The sequence below is a fragment of the Brachypodium distachyon genome, chromosome 5 (assembly GCF_000005505.3).
Source record: "Brachypodium distachyon strain Bd21 chromosome 5, Brachypodium_distachyon_v3.0, whole genome shotgun sequence".
NCBI lineage: Eukaryota > Viridiplantae > Streptophyta > Magnoliopsida > Poales > Poaceae > Brachypodium > Brachypodium distachyon.
This window is the reverse complement of record NC_016135.3, coordinates 10,311,040-10,331,085: the sequence shown is the minus strand read 5'-3', so window position 1 is coordinate 10,331,085 and position 20,046 is coordinate 10,311,040. Positions and strand designations below refer to the sequence as shown.

Below are 20,046 nucleotides of genomic sequence, written 5' to 3'. Positions count from 1 at the left end.
ATGCCAAGGATAAAGTAAAGTTAGCGCAATCATGCTTGGAAACAATGACATCACCACTCGAGCAACTGCACAGACTTGACTACGATTTGAATGTCTTTAAGATTTTATACTTTCGCATGTTCTAAGGTCTGCACCAAGAGCCTGTATCCTTCGACCATTTGCTTTGTACTAGAGTGTGTAGAAACTCTACACGAAGAGAATTTTTGAAATTTATAAAACGACTTCCTAATCTGTATCCTAATCCGTTCAATCAATTCATAGAGCCACGCAAGGCACAGAGCCTTGGAGATATATATTTGAATATTATTAAACGCGGGCTCTACCATCTCAGAAAAAAGGCTTTGCCCAAGCCAGCGCGAAAAGACGACGAAGAAAACCAGCAACTCTCACGCCACGTCATCCCTGGTTCTGGATAGCCGCCACCTCACGCCGCAGCGGTTTCTTTCATCGGCCAAGAGAAAAACTCGTGGGCGTGTTCGATCCCCACCTGTACCGATGACATATGGGTCCCAATCCTGTCTTCTCCCCACCTACCAGTGACCTGCGTCGGCGCACGCCGCGGGAAACCGCACCTCCTGACACGTGGGGCCCCTGTCTCGGTTGGATGGGCATCGGGCTTCGTCAGTTCGGCCCCATTCTCTCGTCGACACACACTGCTACACTGACTGGAGTCCAGACTGTCCGGTATTAGTAGCAGCAGCGGATTTGCATCCGTCGACGGTCGACGCGCGTAGCAGCAATCTGCAAGCTGAATAGGAAAGATTGCAGAAGCCGCTTTTAGTAGTTTCAGAATTGTTTTGGGGGGATCGACCAGGACCAAGAAGGGGGGGGGAGGGGGGGGGGGGAGACAGGGAGAGGAGTCGCCTCGCCGGCCGTGGATCGATAGGATTGGGAGTTGGGGAGTTTGGAGGGAGAGGAGAGGAGAGGAGATGGAGACGGACAGCCCGCGGAGCCCGGAGGCGGAGATCGGGCACCGGGTGGAGGACCTGTGGGAGGTGGCGCAGCCGCAGCTGTCGCCGTCGGAGAAGCTCAACTTCTGCTTCGAGGACATCCCCGTCGCCGCCTTCCCGCGAACCCATCCCTCGCAAGGTACTTTATCTTGCTCGGTCCCCCTCTCGTAATTGTTTCTTGCTGCAAGAACGGTAGCATTTGCGTGCGGTTTCCTTTGAATGTGGCCCGTGAGCGAGTTTCCTGATCGAATCGACGAAACAAGAACGCAAACCCAACAAGGCAGCACTTCTTTGGATGCCAATTGCATCTGTATTGTTGTTTGTGCTGACACTGTTGCGAGCCTCGTGCTTATTCTTCTGTTTGCTGCGCTCTGATTGGATCAAGCTATGAGCAGCCATTTGTGCTCGTTCCTATCCTCTATCCTGCCTGCCATTCGTGTGAACTGACGCAGGCACCAGGGACCAGACATGTATTTTTTAGTTCTGTGCTATTTTTTTCAAATTTTTGACGGAATAAGGAAACCAGTTGAGTCGTCTTTGTAGTGAGCATGCCTTCTCCGAAGCAAATATTCATAGCCCACTTCGAAGTTGTGATTCTTGATATGGTATGATACTTCAGTATCACTCTTTGGGATTATCAGTGAAAAATCCAGTGGATGTTTGAAGACTTCTGAGTCTTCCAATCATTTAATTGTTCAAGTTAGGGGACCATGCATTGTGGTTGCTCTTGTTGAGGTGTCACTTTCATTTCTTAGACCAGCTAAACCAGAGCCGTCTGGGACTCTCTTTGCTCATTGATGTGGACAGCAGCTTACTAAACTAAGAGATGTCTCCAGTGCCATGATTACTGTATCTCCTGGAAAGGTGAGAGTCCATGCTGCCACTTTGTACAATTAATTCCCAATTGAATTATCCTAGTTGGCTCAATAGACTCCTTAACTAGCTTGGATTTTGTACAGATTTGTGTAAAGTTGGTGTACTTCGTGTTTGTATGCGTTTGTGCCAGTAAAGGGGAAATTGTACAAAGAGCCAAAGAAGGGTAGCTTTAGCTGATAGCAATCAACTTTTTACCAAACTTGATGCACATGTATTTCTTGTTGAACTAACATCTTTGTCGCCAGTTTTTTAAATCAATGATGCTAACATGAGCAACTTCCACTTGATAAATTAAGTGAATTTGTAATGAAAAGATCATACCTCCAAAAACTGAACTTTGCCAATACCATGCTGAAAGTTCTCAAGTGCTATTGTTCTAGCTATGTGGCTAGATAATGGTTGTTAGATGGAGTGATGTCAATTAGAGTTGGTTTTACGGATCTTAAATAATGCGTGGTGTGTGAAATTTAACTTTAAGGGATTTCAAATATTGGTTGTTACATAGAGAATACAGGTCCAATTGTTTATGAAATGGAGTTACTTTCATACAAGATATTTTAATATTTTCATTAACACGTGATATGTTACATATGTGCAGTACACAATGATAGGTATTAACTAGTAATATAACTCTGCACATGAAGAATAATTTAAGCTCCTACATTAGCAATACTGCCACAGTGCAGGATCCATAGTGCTTCTTTCCACGATCAGTGTCCTTGATTTTCGCAAATGAAGCTCTTTGGTGTTTCATCTACATGTATGTGATATCTAGAATTCATGATAGATAAGCTTGCATCAGTATAGATTGATTAGGCATGCTTTGCTTGAATTTGGTACTTACAGCCTTCAGTTTCTTCGGTTCAATCAAACAAGTTCTCAGAGAGCTAATGTAATTAGATAACCGTGGCCAAAAACAATCGGTAATGATCAATTATGAAACTATTTAATTTACACATTTTATGCTACATGTGTATTTATATAGCAACAGAGACTCAGACTATTTAGAAGTGATGGATTTTTTTTTTGTAATGGAGTTGTACTAGTTTCAAATGAATGTTATTAAACATGGAATATAATTACTGGAATGGAATATCTCAACGTCTTTTAGCTGCCGGTTACCACGTTTTCTGCAGACATGCTTCAACTGAAGCACATTGCTGTAGAAAAGTATATACGTAACTTTAATTTTAGATCATGCATCGTCTTAAAATCATTCTGAATTCTAAATGTCTACCATAATTATTGTATATGCAGTAATAGAGATACCTTCTGATGCCAGCCTTGCTGATACTGTTGAAACATTGTCGAAAAACAAAATTTTGAGTGCACCCATAAGAAACGTTGATGCACCAGAGGATGCTAGTTGGATAGACAAATACATTGGTATTGTGGAATTTGCTGGTGTTGCAATGTGGTTACTTCATCAGGTTTGCAAAGTCTCTCCCTCTGTTCTATTGGATAAATATGTAATAAAATCTACCTGATCATTTCACCATGGATCCATGATAGTCATTAGTCAGACATGTTGATATGTTCGCTTTGACCAACATTCCTCATAAATCAGATGAATTCCATTTTTACATAATACTCCCTCCGATCCTAAATTCTTGTTGTTTTAGTTCAAGAATTTAGGATCGGCGGGAGTACCAGATTAATCTCTTGTTTGTGGAAAATAATTTATCTGTGTAGAGGTGACTTTGGAAGGCTTGAATTCAACAATATGGCTGTTTCTGATATACTATTCCATGAAGATGATTAGACTTGGTTTATAATCAAGGTGTCAACGTCTTCATGATAGAGCCTTTTTATTTCTTTTCAGACATAATTGATATTCCCTCCGATCCATATTAATTGTCTCAAATTTTCCCAAATATGGATGTATCTATGCCTAAAATGCCTAGATACATGTAATATTTTGACAACTAATATGGATCGGAGGGAGTAATATAATTCTCAACGCTCATTAAAAGCGCTTGGAAATATGTTTTTGAGTGAGTTCGATTTTGAATGCCCTGAATGCAAGAGCCATGACCTAGGCCTAGTATTATTGGATTTCTCATCAATTTATTCACAATAGTGCAAGGCTCTTCTGTGAAGAATACCACTTGAATGTTAAAATAATAAAATGCATCTGCACTACACTTAAGTGTTGACCTTTAAGTTAGAGCAAATAAATCCAAAATGGTAACCGAGGTAGGTGGTTTAGAACAAAATAATGATCTACAATGGAAGATTGATTCTTTTCACACTTTTCACCTTTCTGACAAGACTTGCTTCTTCTGTTCTGCAGCAGTTCGACACTTTAGCTAATGGGATGACTGGTTCTGCAGTAGGATCGCCTGTAGCCAATCTAGCAGCTAGGTTAGGCTCTTTCACATTCAGACGGACGTCATCTGGCAGGGTAGAAACTACTACCGATTCAGAATCAGATGAAGCTGCATCGGTGGGTGGAAGCTTTTTTGAAACCCTTACTTCCTCTGAGTTCTACAAGAACACAAAGGTGATTCCTTCTCACTACACTGAAATGATGACATTCTTATGTTACCTCTGTTAGCACCCATCGATGACACCGCTGGTCATGTTTTAGGTTGGCGATATCTCAGGAAGCTTCCGATGGGCACCATTTCTTGCCCTCCAGACGTCTGATACATTCCTCACAATGTTGCTTCTTCTATCAAAGTACAGGATGAAGAGCCTCCCAGTTGTAGATATGGGGGGCAATCATATTGAGAATATCATTACACAATCCTCTGTTGTGCACATGCTTGCAGAATGTGTTGGACTTCCGTGGTTTGAAAGCTGGGGAACTAAGAAACTCTCTGAACTGGGTCTTCCTTTGATGAAGCCATACAAACTTGTTAAGGTACCTCCGAATTGCTGATCTCAATCATGCAACTATTTGGTACTTTCATCTGCATATAAGGAAGAAAACATCGTGATGCTGTAACAAACCTGCATGTGCTCTCTGGAAAAGAAGCACAAGCATTTTCACTTGTGTTAGTTGTGTGCAACATTTGTACCATAGAAAAGGCATTAACTATTTATCAGCAACTAAACAGAGAAAAGGCCTAAACTATTTTACCTCCAACTAAAGAAGAAAGTTCAATGCTACCTTCTTGTTTGTTCTTTTTACTTTTGATATAAATTCTGTAACTCTATAGGTAAATGAAGATCAGCCAGTCTTAAAAGCCTTCCAACTGATGAGAGAGAAGGGGGTTGGTGGTCTGCCAGTGATGGACACAACTGGAACAAAAGCAATTGGTAATATTAGCATAAGAGATGTCCAATATCTTCTGACAGCCCCTAAGATATACAAACAATACAGGTTTGTAATTCTGATGCATGCATATTGATAGGCTTTCTTATCTCTGGTCACCTATATGCAAATCTAGTCTAATTCTGCACTTGCATCAAGCGACATAGATGCTAGGAGTTTTGCACCAGATATTGCTACATAAGTGCCCCTTGTATAATTCTGGATGCATCCTCAGGACGATCGCAGCAAAGGATTTCCTTACCGCAGTGCGCCACCATCTCCAGGAGCAACACGAGCCGTCCCCCCTGTTGCACGATGTCATCACATGCAAAAGGGACGATGCGATCAAGGACATCATACTGAAGCTGGACACGGAGAAGATCCACAGGATTTATGTGGTTGATGACAAGGGCGACACCGAGGGGGTCATCACACTGAGGGACATAATCTCCAAACTGGTACACGAGCCGCGCCATTACTTTGGGGATTTCTTCGATGGTGTCGTTCCCCTACCTGCAAACAGTACCGTATGACATAGCAGCTTCACTCATGTGAAAATTGTACATTATCTTCTGCTCCCTTCCTTCCCTTCTTCTCAGGGTTGCAGCTGTTGTTGATGCTTAGTTCCTTCTCACAACCTCCTGGCATGGACAGACTAATGGATGGCAATGGTGTGCATTGAATAATTTGAGAATTACCTGAGCTTTGCGATATTCTTGGCCTTTAGCAACATTTAGACTCCAGCCTACAACTAAATCCAATGTAGTACCTTCTCTGTGGGTTTTTTTTGTTCCATTTTATAAGATGTTCTAGTTTTGTCCTAATTCAAATCTCAAATGTTGGGACAAAACGTGACATACTCCCTCTGTTCCACCATATCAAGGTGTATTCCGTCCGACGATTCATCAACGACGTGACATCTTTTGGCAGAAGGTGATTGATTCCGTGATTGGGACCAAAGGAGCACTACAAAAGGTCGAAGGCGTAGTTGATAGCACATAGCTTAGAACCACTCTTTGAGCAACAGTGCGGGAGTGGTTTGGATCATTGAAGATACGGGTCCCTCTAGTTCATAAAAACATCATATTTTGGACGCATGTGCAAACATTCATAACTTTGACTACAGATAACCTTACATATTTTTTTCCATGCAAACCTTTATAAATATTTACACTGGATATTTCAAAACCATATATTACAATATTGTAGAGTTCTATACATAGTATTACCAAAGATATTAGAGGTCAAAGTTGCACTCTACAGAACGAGCCAGGGTCCACTACGCCATGTTCTTCTCTAGTTGAGGAGTAGTATAAGATTGCGGTTTACCAGGTGGAAGGTTGCTCCAAAACGTTAGGTGGTTACAGCCTTCAGGCCACTAGGCCTATGAGCACCGGTTTTTGGAAACATGATTACCATGTGACTACCCCTGTACAACTTGCTACTCCACAAAATTACAAATCTCCAGCTAGACATGTTCAAAAGGAAAAGAGAAGATTTGATTGACACAACTTGAAGAAATAAGGTACCAGCACTACAATATTTTGCCATCCTTCCGTATGCTTAATGACAAGGTGAAGCCTTGCAACAGCTTTATAATGTAAATTACTTCATATTCATTTCTCTGCAGCTCCACAAGCAAACATGCCAAACCATGAGCACAAATGGTCATACAGGGATACAAAGAAGTATCAATACGAATATACAATGGCATCAATAAGGATACTGCTCATCCACTGTAACATCAGGTGAACCAAGCTGAATACCTGAGGCCTGACCGCTCCATGCTCAATCCCTACATACTCAGGTAGTTCAAGAAGCTGCTGAAGCTTTATCAAATAAGGCAGGCACAAAAATGGAGTAATAATCAATAAAAACACGATCTAATTCTTCTTCCACAAAAACGTGTGTTCTTGCATCCACTATGAGGCTACGTTAATTCACATTAAAAAGCTACAATTATATAACTACATGGGAAAACAAAATAACAAACCATATGACCTTAGATAATTAATTAACTATGTTATCAAAGAGAACACCGAGCTATTTTGGTAAAGTAATTACCACCTCCATTCATTAGTTCATTTTACTGTATTTTGGTCTTGCACCAGGATTAAGGTAGACACTGATAGTAGTTATCTTGGGAACAGGAGAGGAACAGCCTACTACTACTTTATGTGCTTAACCACAAATGATGAAGAGTGATGAGATATAAATGAGGGTAAAAAGGAGAGAGTACCAATGGAGCTTTTCATAATTTTAGAACGTCAGCAAAGTGTTGAAAATAACTTACTGTGCTCCTACTCGGGCAGTAGCTGTCACATGTCTTGAACTCTATCCTGAATTCTTGAAATCTGCTTATAAATTATGATAGACATGGATGTGCTTATAATAAGTATCCCTATATCCCACAGAAACCCAAATAATCCCACCATGATGATCCAGTCTGTAAACTGCGAATTCTATCAGTCTGAGGTTACTAGAAGCAAGCCTTCAAAAGTATAATAAAAAAAAGATGAATAGTATCGTAAAAGGAGTAGAATCAGTTTACGGATATATATTTATTTTGCCATGATATATGTACATTTTTTCTTCAATTCACTTTAGGGAGTACATGAACAATATAATAGTACCAATAAATCATGAGGCAGAAGAGGATGGTAAAATTGAGTTGTCAAACATTACCAATGCCAAGAGACAAGTCCTGACTCCTAACAGTAGTAAAAATTGTGTTTATATGAAAATAGACCAATTCAACACATCTAGAAGGTCTTAAAAACAGAAATGCTGGACAATATCATTTATAACTTAGTCACTAAAATAACAAGAGTCGATCTTTAACATATATGTATGAAGAACACCTTCTAAATTAGTTGTCTGGAGATCATTATTAACATATATTTATGAAGACCAATTCAACACATCTAGAGTACCTTGTAGCAACAGCCTACAGTCTGATTAGACGGCCTTTATTTCAGACTCTGAGAATAATGTATTTGGGGTCATATACAAGTATCTTGCTAAACAAGGCATGCATTCATTCTAAGGTGACATGTGAGCGTAAAATATAGAAGCATACTGACTTCTGCACAGAGATCCCGATCAGTGGTACTTATTTTCTTCAATATTACGATCAACCAGATTTTGCAATGTGGTCAGTTCTGCAGCGGGGTCTTTAATTTCAAGGACTTCATAAGATATGTTTGAATCACATCATATCCGAGTTTGCAAATTTCAAAATCTATTCCTTTCTGTTTGGGCCTAAACATGCCCTCTTTTCATATCTTCTGCAATACGGAGTATGTTATATGTTCTCCAACAGTACACACATATAACATGTTCAATCTATTCCACGAAGTGGCTCTCTAGATAGTGCCAAATTCCTAGATCTTGGACACTGAAATGTACAAAGATACTTGTACACTGAAAAAACAATACACGTACATTATTTCCGGTACACATTGATCTGATTTATAAAACCAAAGGATCCTCCTGTGGACTCCTGTGGTATTGCAGCACCATAAGAACTATGGCCAAGCACCAATTCAATGCATGTGGTTCCGCCAGCAGTTCAGCAATATACTATCACTTGTAACAAGACCATACCTGTAACCAAATACCATCAAAGGGAACTACAGCCTCCTCCTGGAATGGTTGGCAGACCCTAGTGACCCTTCAAACAGATCAGACAGCTGATTCTCCAAGTCCTCTGCAGTGTACTTTATGTATTTTCCTGAATTCCTTCCATTATCCACTAGACTACCATATCTCCCCAGAAAAGCACGATATGCTGGAATCACATTTTCAGATATAGATATCTTGAGCTCTTCGCGGAGTTGAGGATCCGGTACCTTCCAGAGCGTTTGACTCCTGTATATCTCATCAAATGCCATGTTGAAGTTCTTAAATTTCTCCTTGACCCTCGAACTCAAATTCCCAAGACTACTTCCACCCCCACTGCCATAGCCATCGTCCTTGAGATAAGACAAAACCTTGGTCCATGATATCCTAAGGTAGCTCTTCGAGTTTTGCCGAATCTTCCCACGGCGCCTCCGTGTCCAATGCTCACCTAAAACCCTCCCAAGCTCGGAATCTTTCACCTTTTGGACAATGTACAGTGTATTATTCATGGAAAAAATACACTGCAGTGCACCATCATCGTAAAGTTTAGATTTTTCCTCCAAATTGGCCTCCAAATAGGACATCAGCTTCACCAAACGGCGTCCAAGTGGAGTCAAGCTCTCCAGATAATCCTCATCCTCATCAGCACCTCCATGTGAAGCATTGTGATCTAAATCTCCAGCAGCAGCATCATCCAGGAGTTTGTCAAGAGTGTCACTGTAAACGACCAACAACCTAAGATAGTTCATCACATAGCGTGTGATTGGGTGGATCTCACCAGCAATCATAGGTCGTCGTGATGACTCCTGCTGTAGAACCTTCCCAAACTCAAGAAGGTTTCCCTTCACTGCATCCCCAAGCCTCCCAAGGACCCCCTCCAAATCACAGATAACATCATCCCCAGGAGTCCCAAAGAACAGCTCCTTCAGTTCAGGGATTACCTCAGCAAGTGCCTCATACATGTCAAGAATCCGGGAAACCTTCTCTGGCGATCGAGGGCACACAGCCACGGCATCCCCAAAGTTAAGAATCTGCATTATGCAAACCTTGGTGGATTCAACAAAGCACTCATCCCGCAGCTCATCGGACACTGCAAGCACCTGATCACAGAGCCGGCGTTCACCTGTCAGCAGGGAACGGACAACCGTCTTGACCCCATGCACCCATTTCTTCATCTTGTCATTCAATTGCTTCCACTCCACACGCTGCACCTCATCGATGCTGAGCCGTTCGACACCCAGAACCACGAGGCACTCGTCAAGTAGGTCACGGCGGATGCCACAATACACCTGCATGAGCTCACTTTCATACCCAGCGCGCCCCATCCGTTCAGCAATGGCGCGCAACTCGTCAACAGCATCCGGCCGCACTAAGTCGAAGAGCTGGTCGTCAAACGGGTTCCCCACCAGACTGGCGCTGCGGGCGGTATCTGGTGCGCCCTCCTGGCTGTGCGGGGTGGTGGGATCGAATTCGGAGGAAGCGTCGAGATCGTCCATGGACTCCAGCGAGAGGCGACGCAGCGAGCAGTAGAGCCCGCTGGCGTCCAGTGGCACGGAGTGGCGCAGCATGAGGTGCCGGAGCTCGTCCTCGAGCCGCGCCATAGCGAGCTGCACGGCGACCCCCGCGCGCCCAGAGGTGGCGGCAAGACTCCCGGCGGCGAGGTGGTCGACGGCGACGTCGACCGCAGCGAGGTAGTCGGCGGCGGCGGCGTCGTCGGGGGCGTCGAAGACGAGCGCCTCCGGGGTGGTGTCCCAGAGGTGGATGAGCTGCTCCGCGGCGTCGAAGGCGGCCATGGAGAGGGCCTCGGGCTCCGAGGTGTCGGCGTCGGAGGGGGAGAGGGAGTGGGAAGGCGAGGGCGACGGGAAGAGGTCGGCGGTGATGGACGACAGGCGGTGGTCGAAGCCCGAGAGGATGCGGATCATGTCGTCGGCGGCGTTCTTGGACGTAGCGAGCGACTTGACGATGTGCTGCGCCGCGGCGAGGACCTTGTCGTTGCCGACGACGGCGACGGCGACGGGCTCCTCCGGCGGCGGAGGCGGGGGCGGGGGCGGGGGCGCCGACATCGCCGCGGGCGGGCGGTGGCTAGGTTTTGGCCCTACTCCTCCTCTCCGGGATTTACGCCTCGAATTTGGAAGCCGCTCTGGGGCAGTTCGATGGCCGCAGTAAAACAGCACACTAGCAGTACTGCAGTAGTGCTGCAAGTAAAGCGAAGGGCGGACGGATAGAGGAGATGCGAGAAGAGGGAAGCAAATGGCACCACTTTGCCGGCTGGCTTCTTCGTTCGTTGGCTGTTTGATGGCGAGCCAAAGGGGTTAATTCACCATGATTTCTTTCTAAAGTCCACTTTGCCAGTTTGCCGACCTCTTCCCAGAGCCCTCTCCCTCGCGGCACTCCCCACTGTCCCACATGTTACACTTCTCCTGCTATCCTATCCTAGGTTGGAGCTCTCTATATACAGCTTCGTCCAGCTTCTCACGACAGCGATTTTCACTTTTACGCATGGTGACGCATGTACTGTCTTGAACTTGAAAAGTTCGACAAGATCACTCCATAATAAAATGACACAAGATAATAGTTCTGTCTTTTGATACATATGACATTGAAACCTTACTACTTCACTTCACCTGATTGTAAATGTTTGACAAATAATATACTCTATACAATTGAGAGGACTCAAACCCGTATCATGATCAGCGTGTACATATCAATCATGTTTAGTGAATTGTATAGATAAACTATTGGAAGCTCTCGGTAAAAAAAAAACAATTGGAAACTCAATTTGCGCTCACATCTTTACTCTTATAAAAGAGTCAATTGGTGGTGACGGTTCGTCACCTCCTTTTGTTGTGAAGAAATAACCTCGTCATCTTTTTCTATTGTTAAAAAAAAATTGTACCTCTCTTTCTAATGCAAACAATTAAGAGTAAATATCACAAAACCCCTAGTTTCTAACGAACCGTATCGCAAAACTACACATTTTCGGGTTTTTTATCACATAACCCGCATTCTTGGACAAAACTGTGTCGGTAAACCCATAATCTCGCTGTCAACGCGGCTAACAGCGAAACTGACATCAAGGCCCACCCGTCGGCCTCAGAAACGAAAATCGTGTTAACTTAGCCCGGTCTTGTTTGGTTTTCCGCTGGTTCGGGTCACGGTGGAGCGTGCCGAGAGACTCTTCGCGTCCGTGCCGGCACGAAGCGGATGGAGACGGCGGCAAGGTCTATCCAGCGCTGGAGGAGGCCGGCGCCTAGGAGCTCGCGGGGCGGCGGAGGGGCTTTCTTGCAGGGCGCTCGTACCCTCCATCTCCATGGCCCGAACCAGCCTGAACTGGCAGAAAACTGAACCAAACCGGACGTACTAAGTTAACACAGTTTTCGTTTTTTAGGCCAACATGTGGGCCCTCGATGTCAGTTGCCCTATTAGCCGTTCGACATCGAGATTATGGGTTTATCAATACAGTTTTGTCCAAGAATGCGGGTTATGTAATAAAAAACCGAAAATGTGTAGTTTTGCGATACGGTTCTTCACAAACTAGGGGTTTTGTGATATTTACTCAACAATTAAATCTATTTGTTCCGTTATCAGTGATTGCGGAACCGATCATATTTTGGTCGAATGGGATAAAAAAGAACTAAACCTTTTGCAAAAGATTGACATGTGGATAATGTTTGTCACCAAAATTGAAATAAGATGGGCAGTGCCGCTAACATGTAATAGTGATTTTAATCTAATTTAGCGAGTAATCTAATTTTTTCATCCATAGCAACGCATGGGTATTTAGCTAGTCGTTCAAAATGACAAGAGACTGCTAGGGATGCTCTGGCGATAACAAATCAAATCAACCTGCACTCGTCTCTTGCCTATTTTTATTTTTTTATATTCTTTCGTATTCTAGAAAAATTCTTTTTTACATTCTTTTGAGAAGCCAGCCGGAGCTCAGCCTATTCATTAAGAAGAAAGCGCCTATTTTTCTTTTGAAAAAACACATAAACATTGTAATTGTCAGAAGGTGTAACATGTATAACGACCATGTGTTTTTCATTCAAAATCATGATCATCATGCAAGTATACACTGTGGACACAAGTCAAACGTTGCGGCCACCGGCCAGCACCCAGCAGTACGTGCCCTGGCAGCTGTGCCGTTCGTCCCCCAACCCCGTTCGAGTAAAGATTAAACTTGGACTTTCGGCAGGACGGTTCACGCATTGCACAAACCAAAAAAAGCCTCTCCCGTGACACCTCTCCTCGTGTTTGGCGGATAAGAATACCATCTCCATTATGCCGTGAGCTGGCGTGTCGCCTCTGCTCCAATCACACACAGATTGCTTTGCTTCTAGATGTAGTGAATCTGTGGGGAGTGGTTTTGTTTTTAGTGGAGTTATTAGTTTCAGATCTTTGCACTAGCTAACAGTATAATATGATCACGCCGTACTGCTGTGTATAAAACGTGTTTGTGTATATATATACGTGTTGTATTCTAGCTCTGTCGCGAAACAAACAAATGCCAGCAATTGTGACCGACAAACTTCAATGCATGTGTTTCTGAAATGAAATGAAGTAAGCGCATGCATCACTGGCGACAACTTCTGAAAATTACATGCCTACGGTAGCTACCAAACAAACAAACAAAAAATGATGCAGCAGATTTTTGAAACGCGAGAAGAGAAAAATGTAGGATGGTAATATCATGTCTATTTGGATCCCAATTAATTGAAAACGCAATATTCGTTCCCAAATACGGAGTAGGTTGGTGGTGTGGATGCAGCTTTGTGTGCACACATGTACTGCAAAAGAACCCGTAGAAAACCATATGGGTCACAATCCTACGTAATTTCCAAAGGTTGCAATCCTCCGAGAACCAATTCAATTGAAATTCCTACAACAATGCCACACGGTGGCATACACAGGGCATATGGGGGCAAGAATGGCATGTCCAAGGAAAATCTCAGAATACTAGTCTGCCAGGAATAGAAAGAAACAGATATTACTCATTAGTTATCCCAGTCGGGAAAAAGCTTCCACGAAAAAAATAATCTTAAGTGACAAACCTGTCAGCAAACCAAAAGCGAACGAACTAATCCACCAGGTAGTACAAGGCAGGGACTGAGACATCTCTTTGCATTTCCCTCCACTTCCACATTCAAATACAAAAGGGCCACTTTCTCAGGTCCTCTCAACAGCTTCCTCATTGACTCCACACGAATGACACCTCCATACCAACGGTGATTCAAAGTTAACCTTCTGGCAACATGTGCAAGACGGACTAAAACATATTTAGGTTCAGCATTTACCATGATATCGGGGATCACAAACACATCATACAATAGCTAATCACTTAAGCAGGCAGGAGGTAATCCTGCCAGGTTCCTCTGCAATACCAAATAATTCTCCTGTCACTACGTCTCTGGAATTTTACTAATACAGGACAGACAACTTGATTCTACAGCAAAGGTCGCTACAGCAATCTTCTCCTCAAGAACCACCAGCACCTGGGCCTTCATTGCCGCCAGGCGGCTTACGGTTCAAATATCTTATAACAGCATCCTCAACCCTATTCATTGTGGAATGGAAGAAAGTTTAGTCAGCATATGTACAAACAATAAATTTAAGCAGCAAACATACAGAATGAAACCTTGAGACGTCGCTTGAGCTTACCATGGTTGGTTATAGAAGTCTGCTCGTCTTTCCCTTTCAATGTTTCTATTTGCTTCCCCAGCAACGAGCTTCAAATCTTTGCTCTGGGATGCTATCAGCGCATTGATGAACTCCACTGGGGACTGGCTGAACCCAAGGAAGAATGCCCTCCTCCTGCGATGCTCATGGATCTTCTTGATTGAAGCAGATATAACCTCATCACAAGCCTCAATGTCCTTGTGCTTCTCAGTATTGGCGAGAAATGCCACCATCTCCTTCTGCAGGGGAAAAGGAACATCCACCAACACATCATAGCAAGCACTCGCATGTGCTTGATTTCCTGATAGCTTAATCTTATGCTCCAAGTTGATGGGCGGTGGAGGTGCAAGATGTTGTGATATCTTCTGTGACAGCATCGCAAACCTCATCTTATCCTCCCCAAATACCTTCTTCAACTGAGGGTCACATATAAAGTACGAAGGATCACCTGGATTCTGCAGCTTCTTTGCCTTGATGTACTGCCAAAGGGCAGCAATCACCCTTGCACGAGTGTCCACCTCAACCCCAAGGACCTCCATCAATGGCTGAGACAGCTTGAACTTCTCCGGTGTATAGTTCATCTCTAGACGGATATTCGCAAGGAATTCCCTGTCCCCTTTCCTCTTCACCTCGAACCCTTCCTGCGGCGCAGCAGACCGCGCATTCTCCCAAACAATCGTATGGTTCTCCGGATATTGTGATGGGTCAAGCCCAATAGTCACCCTCTTAAAGAACGCAGAGAATTTGGGATACGCCGGGTTGTGCTTGGGTACGACACCTGCTGGGTCCAGCTCCGCACCGTCCTCAAGCACACGGCCGATGATTTTAAGTGACCAGGTGGGCGGCTCGGCGTTCTTGGGCGGCGGGATGGTGCGGGCCGCCTGGTTGGAGAAGGTGTTGAACACGTAGATGCGGAGTGTTCGCTGGAGCGACGGCGGCGTCTTGAGCGCCTCCTGGATGTCCAGCTTCTTGCGCGCGAGCGCTGCGTCCACGCGGGCCTCGAACTCGAGCAGCTGCGTGTAGAGCGCGGACTCTGGAAGCAGCGCGGCGACGCGGTCGGGGAGCTGCTTCTCCGGGAGCTTGCGCTTCTTGTTGCGGCGTGCGGCGGGGGTGAGGTCGATGCCGCCTGCGTTAGCAGCCTTATAAGCTGCAGCCATGGACGCCGCCGCCGCCGCAGCAGCAGCGGAGGATGTGGGTGCCGGTGGACGCGAAGGGGGCTTCTGGGGAGGGCGCTTGGCGGAGGCGGCAGCGGAGGCTGCCGCGGCCATTAGCGGGGTCTGAGGGGAAGGGGAGGCGCCCATGTGAATCTGGAAAGCAGGGCTGTGGCTAGGCGGGGTGTTGAAGAGACCCTGGAAGGGGGAGCCGGCGAGAGAGGGAGGGCGCATGTGGGTGTGCGGCGTCGCCGGAGAGCTTCCTTGCGGGGGCTGTGGCTGGCGTGGGTGGCCAGGGCCGGCGGCGGGGTTGGGGTTTCCGCCGGTGGCCATGACGGCGGTGGGGCGGGGAGATCAAGATCCGATCTCGGTAGGAAGGGGATTTGAGAGCTAGGGTTTGGAGAGGTGGAAGATAGACGACTGACAAGGTCTCCCGGTGCGACTGGTATTTGGGCCTTTTTGCGGGCTGTGGCGTGGGCTGATCCGTGGTACGCTTTAAATTTCTTCCTCTTCTTCTTTTTTGACCTTCTTGTAGAAAACACAGAAATGTCGCAAATTGTTGACACACGTTACATCACACGTAGCTGTTTTCCCCCCTAATCCTAATTAAAGAAAAACACAAACATCCACTGGAGACTCCCTAACAATCAGTGACAGCCTTCTCCTTTTGTCCAACAACCAATCTTACTATGATAGGAGAGTAAATCATTGATCAACGTTCTACAATGATCTATAAATTTTTTTCGATGATTCGTGTATTCTCAGCGCTGTTGTTTTGGCAGTGGAGACAACTTCTCATGATTGTGGTCTTTTCCTTGCCTGTTCAGCAGGGAGTAACGCTTTTGACATTCTGACTTGGCGAAGGATATTTTTCCAACTACAACGTGTTCAGTAGCCATGGGTTTCTACTTTTTGAGGTGAGCAACAAATGCGGCTCTTCAAAACTTATAAGTAGTTCTTTTTCAGGAAAAAAAACTTATAATTAGTTAGGCTTGTTTCGGTGCAATTTTGTCACATCATGCTTCGATGAACATGAAGAAACAGATGATTGTTCTAAAGGCCTTGACTTCAAAAAAAATTCTAGATAGAGACTTTTAGTTCTATCACAAACTTTGTTGTTGGTTTTGTTTTACCTATTTGTATTTTTCTTTGACAAATCAATAAAGTAAACATTGAAATGACTAGTGAATCCACTAGATGGGAACGAATAGGAGATTAGCATTTTTCTTACAAATTAAACAAGTCCTAAGTATGAAGCAACAAAGCAAGACAATAATGAAGCAACCGAATCTGTTGGAGAGTCTTGGTCACACGGACCTACGAACACTTTAGAGAGCCTCCCCTATTGTTTTCAGTGAAAAAGACCTACGTACACAAAGTCCTTGCCTTTAACCTCTTTGAGTTAAGACATGTCCAATCACTCGTGGTAGATATTGCAAAAGGTGATCTCGAACCTTCAAACCTTCTCTCCACAATCCTTGGATTGACGTGTAGGTGATGACATCGTCACGAGTAACAAAGCTCGATTGATTGGTTTAGGACGAGACTCTTACTTCAAGATCAACTATGGCTCGATCTCTCTCTTTGTGGCGTGAATGAGAGTTTTAACTCGTAGAGCAGAGAAAATTCAAGTGCAACTATCAAGAAATGAACACGTGGTTGGGTTCCATACATACGTGAACTGAAAAACCAGTTGTTGCTTCACAAAATTTCAAATCTTGAAACAACTTCGTGCTATCGACTCAAACTCGGCTAGGCTGATTGATTTGACTAGATGAATCAAACTTGAACTTGGGGCGTTAAAGAAGCAAACGATCAATGTGGATGCGGTTCCAACATATTTATGGCCGGATTTTTAGCCTATCTCTATTTCTTGAGCTGTATTGCGTACTTTGTGTACAGAGTATACCACGACATGGCTTAGTGAAAATACAACATGTAACCACAACGTCCGTTGTCATTTATCCTTCCTTAGAAGGAACGACACACATGTCACGCCGTTTGATCAACCACGTGAGTCGACGGTCCGGATTGATCCATGACATTGACACAGGAGTGGTACCATCTTGGCCACTCGTGTTCCGTACTCTTCGCCGTCCGTTTTGAACCAGACGGATGGTAGCAAACTAGCAACAAAAGGAAGTGTGGAAGCAACACAGGATACCGTCAGAGTACTTTACATCGACATTGAACATGGGATGGGATGATGGGAGCTACTAAAACAAGAGAAAGAGGTTCCATGGGAGGAGGGGAGCTAGCGGATTAAACATTAGCTGCATCAGCAGATAATCTCAGCCGTCGACGCTTCGGGCCGGAAGCCCTCCTTGAGAAGCGCCGCCAGTACCCACAGCTTCACCGTGCGCTCGCTGATCACCATGTCCTCCCCTGCTTCACTCACCTGCACACAGATTACGTAACTATCAATATCCTGGAGCCCAGAAACTTCAATTCAATTTCTCCTTCTGTTTCTAATTTCAAAACATTCCGATTTCTCAATCAAATTAAGGCCAATGGATATCAAATTAAGGTCTTTTGGAGTACCTTGAGGGTGAGAGTGGAGACGACGCGGTCCGAGGAGCAGCCGAGGGTGGAGCTCTGGACCCGGAAGCAGGCGAGCGACTCGACGGCGGCGCAGAGCGGCGCCGCCACGCCGTCCCGCCGCTCGCACTCCACCGTCACGAAGAAGAGCCCGTCGCCGACCTGGGCCGCGCCGACGCTCGTCACCCTCGCCCCGCCGCCGCCGCCTCCTCTGGAGCGGCTGCTGATCCCCTCGTCGTTGCCGCGGCCACCACCAGCCGCTTGGCGGCGGCGGTCCTGCTGCTGCAGCCGCCTGAGCTGCCCCGGCAGCCCCGGGCGCGCCTCGAGCGCCGCCACGTCCTCCTTGAGCTTCCTGGCGTGCGTCTGCAGGTTCTTCACGTACTCCACCGCGTCCGCGATGATCGAAGCCTTGTCCATCTGCAACAAGCCGGCCGGGTAAGAACTACTAGTAATTGAGGGAATTCCCTATTTTGAGATAACTGGTACTCTCTGTTTTTGCTCTGCTCCTGGAATGGACGACTAACCTTTGTGATGTTTGGGACGAGGGACCTGAGCTCGTAGAGCTTCTCCTTCATCCGGAACCGCCGCTTCCGCTCCGACACGATCGTCTTGGACCGGTCGCGCCGCTTCCTCGTCGCCGACAGGTCGCCGTTGTCGTCGCCGACAGGTCCCTGATGATCCCCGGAGCCACCGGGGCTGATCACGTCGTCGTAGCTGCACGGCTGCTCCGGGGAGTCCTCTTGCTGCTGATGATCATCATACCACGCTTCTAATTGGTACTGCAACCGGTCATCATCATCAGCCATGGCGTCCACCACCACTTCATTGTTCTCCCCGAACAGCTCGTCGCCGAGCTGCATCAGGTCCTCCATCCAGGCGCCGTCATCCACCACGACGCCCGCCGTGGCGGCGACCGGCTCGAAGCCGCCACTGCCGCCGCCGACATCGGCGTCGTGGAAATGCAACTGGTCAACGTCGACGAAGAAGTCCGGGCTGATCATGAGATCCTCTTGGGTTTGGGTAGGCGACAAGTGCCGCTGCAGGTGGTGGTGGTGCTCCATTATCGAATTTTTGCCGTGGTGGTGGTTTAACTTGTCTTAAAGCGATTCGAGCGGGTGTGGCGCGCTTTTTATATAGCCCCTCGATGCCTTGCACCTGTGAAAGGAATCTGGTTGGGATTAACAGCGGGAGAAAGAAGATGGAACGGGATTGGAGGGGGATTGTTAATTCGTATACCACTGCACACAACTAGCGGTTTGACACGAAGCTAACTGTATATGCCAAATAAATTGGCGATGCAGTTAAGAGGCATGAACTGAGCACCTCGGTTTGTTTATTAAGGTATAGGAGTACTAGCCGGGGACAGAGTTGAATTTCTTTTAATCAAACTTGAACCGCTAGCTAGTTCATTGGAAAAGACTAGATCTCAAGATCTATCTGAATACAGGGTACCTGCAAATCTGAACTACGAAGTTGCCTCCAGGTTGATTTTTGTCTGAGAGCTTCTGTCACTTCATTGGCTCACTCAACTTTCCACCTCGAAAAAAAAAACTCAACTTTGAGACAGGTGCTGTCTATAACAAGCCACTCGATCAAATTCCACCTAACCAGTAACAAAGTAGCTTTTCCTGCACCTTTTGGCAATACTAATAGATTAATTTCGACCTAACTAGTGTGTCGCCCCCATCATCGGTAATTATGAAAAAAAATATTTTTTTGTCCCTCGGCAATTGGTCCGTTCAAGATTTTGCTCCGAGCTCAAATTACCATTATAGAACCATGTGGTTCGATTGCCATGTGGGTATGTTTGCTTTAGACCCAAGCTTGCCATGCCAAACACCAATTGACCTATGTTGGAAAGAAAAAAACTAGAGTTAATAGTGAGACACCCAAAAAGTTAGATTTCATCCAAACAAAAACCTGAACAGAATTTTGGTAGAGCAAGATTTAGCCACCATTGTGTCAAAAAAAAAAG

At 45.5% G+C, this 20,046-nt stretch overlaps 4 protein-coding genes and 1 long non-coding RNA gene across 6 annotated transcripts; 2 read left to right on the top strand and 3 right to left on the bottom strand.

Moving 5' to 3' along the window:
* Positions 1-655: 655 nt before the first annotated feature.
* On the top strand, positions 656-5,815 carry LOC100834265 (SNF1-related protein kinase regulatory subunit gamma-1). 2 transcript variants are annotated; one of them, XM_014896066.2, is made up of 6 exons: positions 656-1,089; positions 3,084-3,256; positions 4,123-4,329; positions 4,417-4,692; positions 4,991-5,154; positions 5,321-5,815. In XM_014896066.2, the coding sequence occupies exons 1-6, from the start codon at positions 930-932 to the stop codon at positions 5,616-5,618; spliced, it is 1,278 nt and encodes a 425-aa protein (XP_014751552.1). In that variant the 5' UTR covers positions 656-929; the 3' UTR covers positions 5,619-5,815. The 2 variants fall into 2 exon arrangements, with proteins under 2 accessions (XP_014751552.1, XP_010239804.1); XM_010241502.3 differs by having other exon boundaries at positions 658-1,089; positions 4,120-4,329.
* Positions 5,816-8,212: 2,397 nt separating this feature from the next.
* Positions 8,213-11,128, bottom strand: LOC100833952 (exocyst complex component EXO70A1). The gene has a single exon (XM_003579559.4). The coding sequence runs from the start codon at positions 10,767-10,769 to the stop codon at positions 8,718-8,720; it is 2,052 nt and encodes a 683-aa protein (XP_003579607.1). The 5' UTR covers positions 10,770-11,128; the 3' UTR covers positions 8,213-8,717.
* A 2,621-nt stretch (positions 11,129-13,749) lies between these two features.
* LOC100832204 (SWI/SNF complex component SNF12 homolog) lies at positions 13,750-15,983 on the bottom strand. The gene is made up of 2 exons (XM_003579553.4): positions 14,365-15,983; positions 13,750-14,260 (listed from the first exon to the last, which is right to left on the bottom strand). Exons 1-2 carry the CDS (start codon positions 15,864-15,866, stop codon positions 14,182-14,184), a joined length of 1,581 nt encoding a protein of 526 aa, XP_003579601.1. The 5' UTR covers positions 15,867-15,983; the 3' UTR covers positions 13,750-14,181.
* On the top strand, positions 15,911-16,665 carry LOC112269343. The gene is made up of 2 exons (XR_002961105.1): positions 15,911-16,021; positions 16,361-16,665. It is a non-coding gene; the product is annotated as an uncharacterized LOC112269343 (long non-coding RNA).
* Positions 16,666-17,215: 550 nt separating this feature from the next.
* On the bottom strand, positions 17,216-19,547 carry LOC104585309 (transcription factor FER-LIKE IRON DEFICIENCY-INDUCED TRANSCRIPTION FACTOR). The gene is made up of 3 exons (XM_010241501.3): positions 18,596-19,547; positions 18,075-18,488; positions 17,216-17,931 (listed from the first exon to the last, which is right to left on the bottom strand). Exons 1-3 carry the CDS (start codon positions 19,130-19,132, stop codon positions 17,812-17,814), a joined length of 1,071 nt encoding a protein of 356 aa, XP_010239803.2. The 5' UTR covers positions 19,133-19,547; the 3' UTR covers positions 17,216-17,811.
* Between the last annotated feature and the right edge of the window lie 499 nt (positions 19,548-20,046).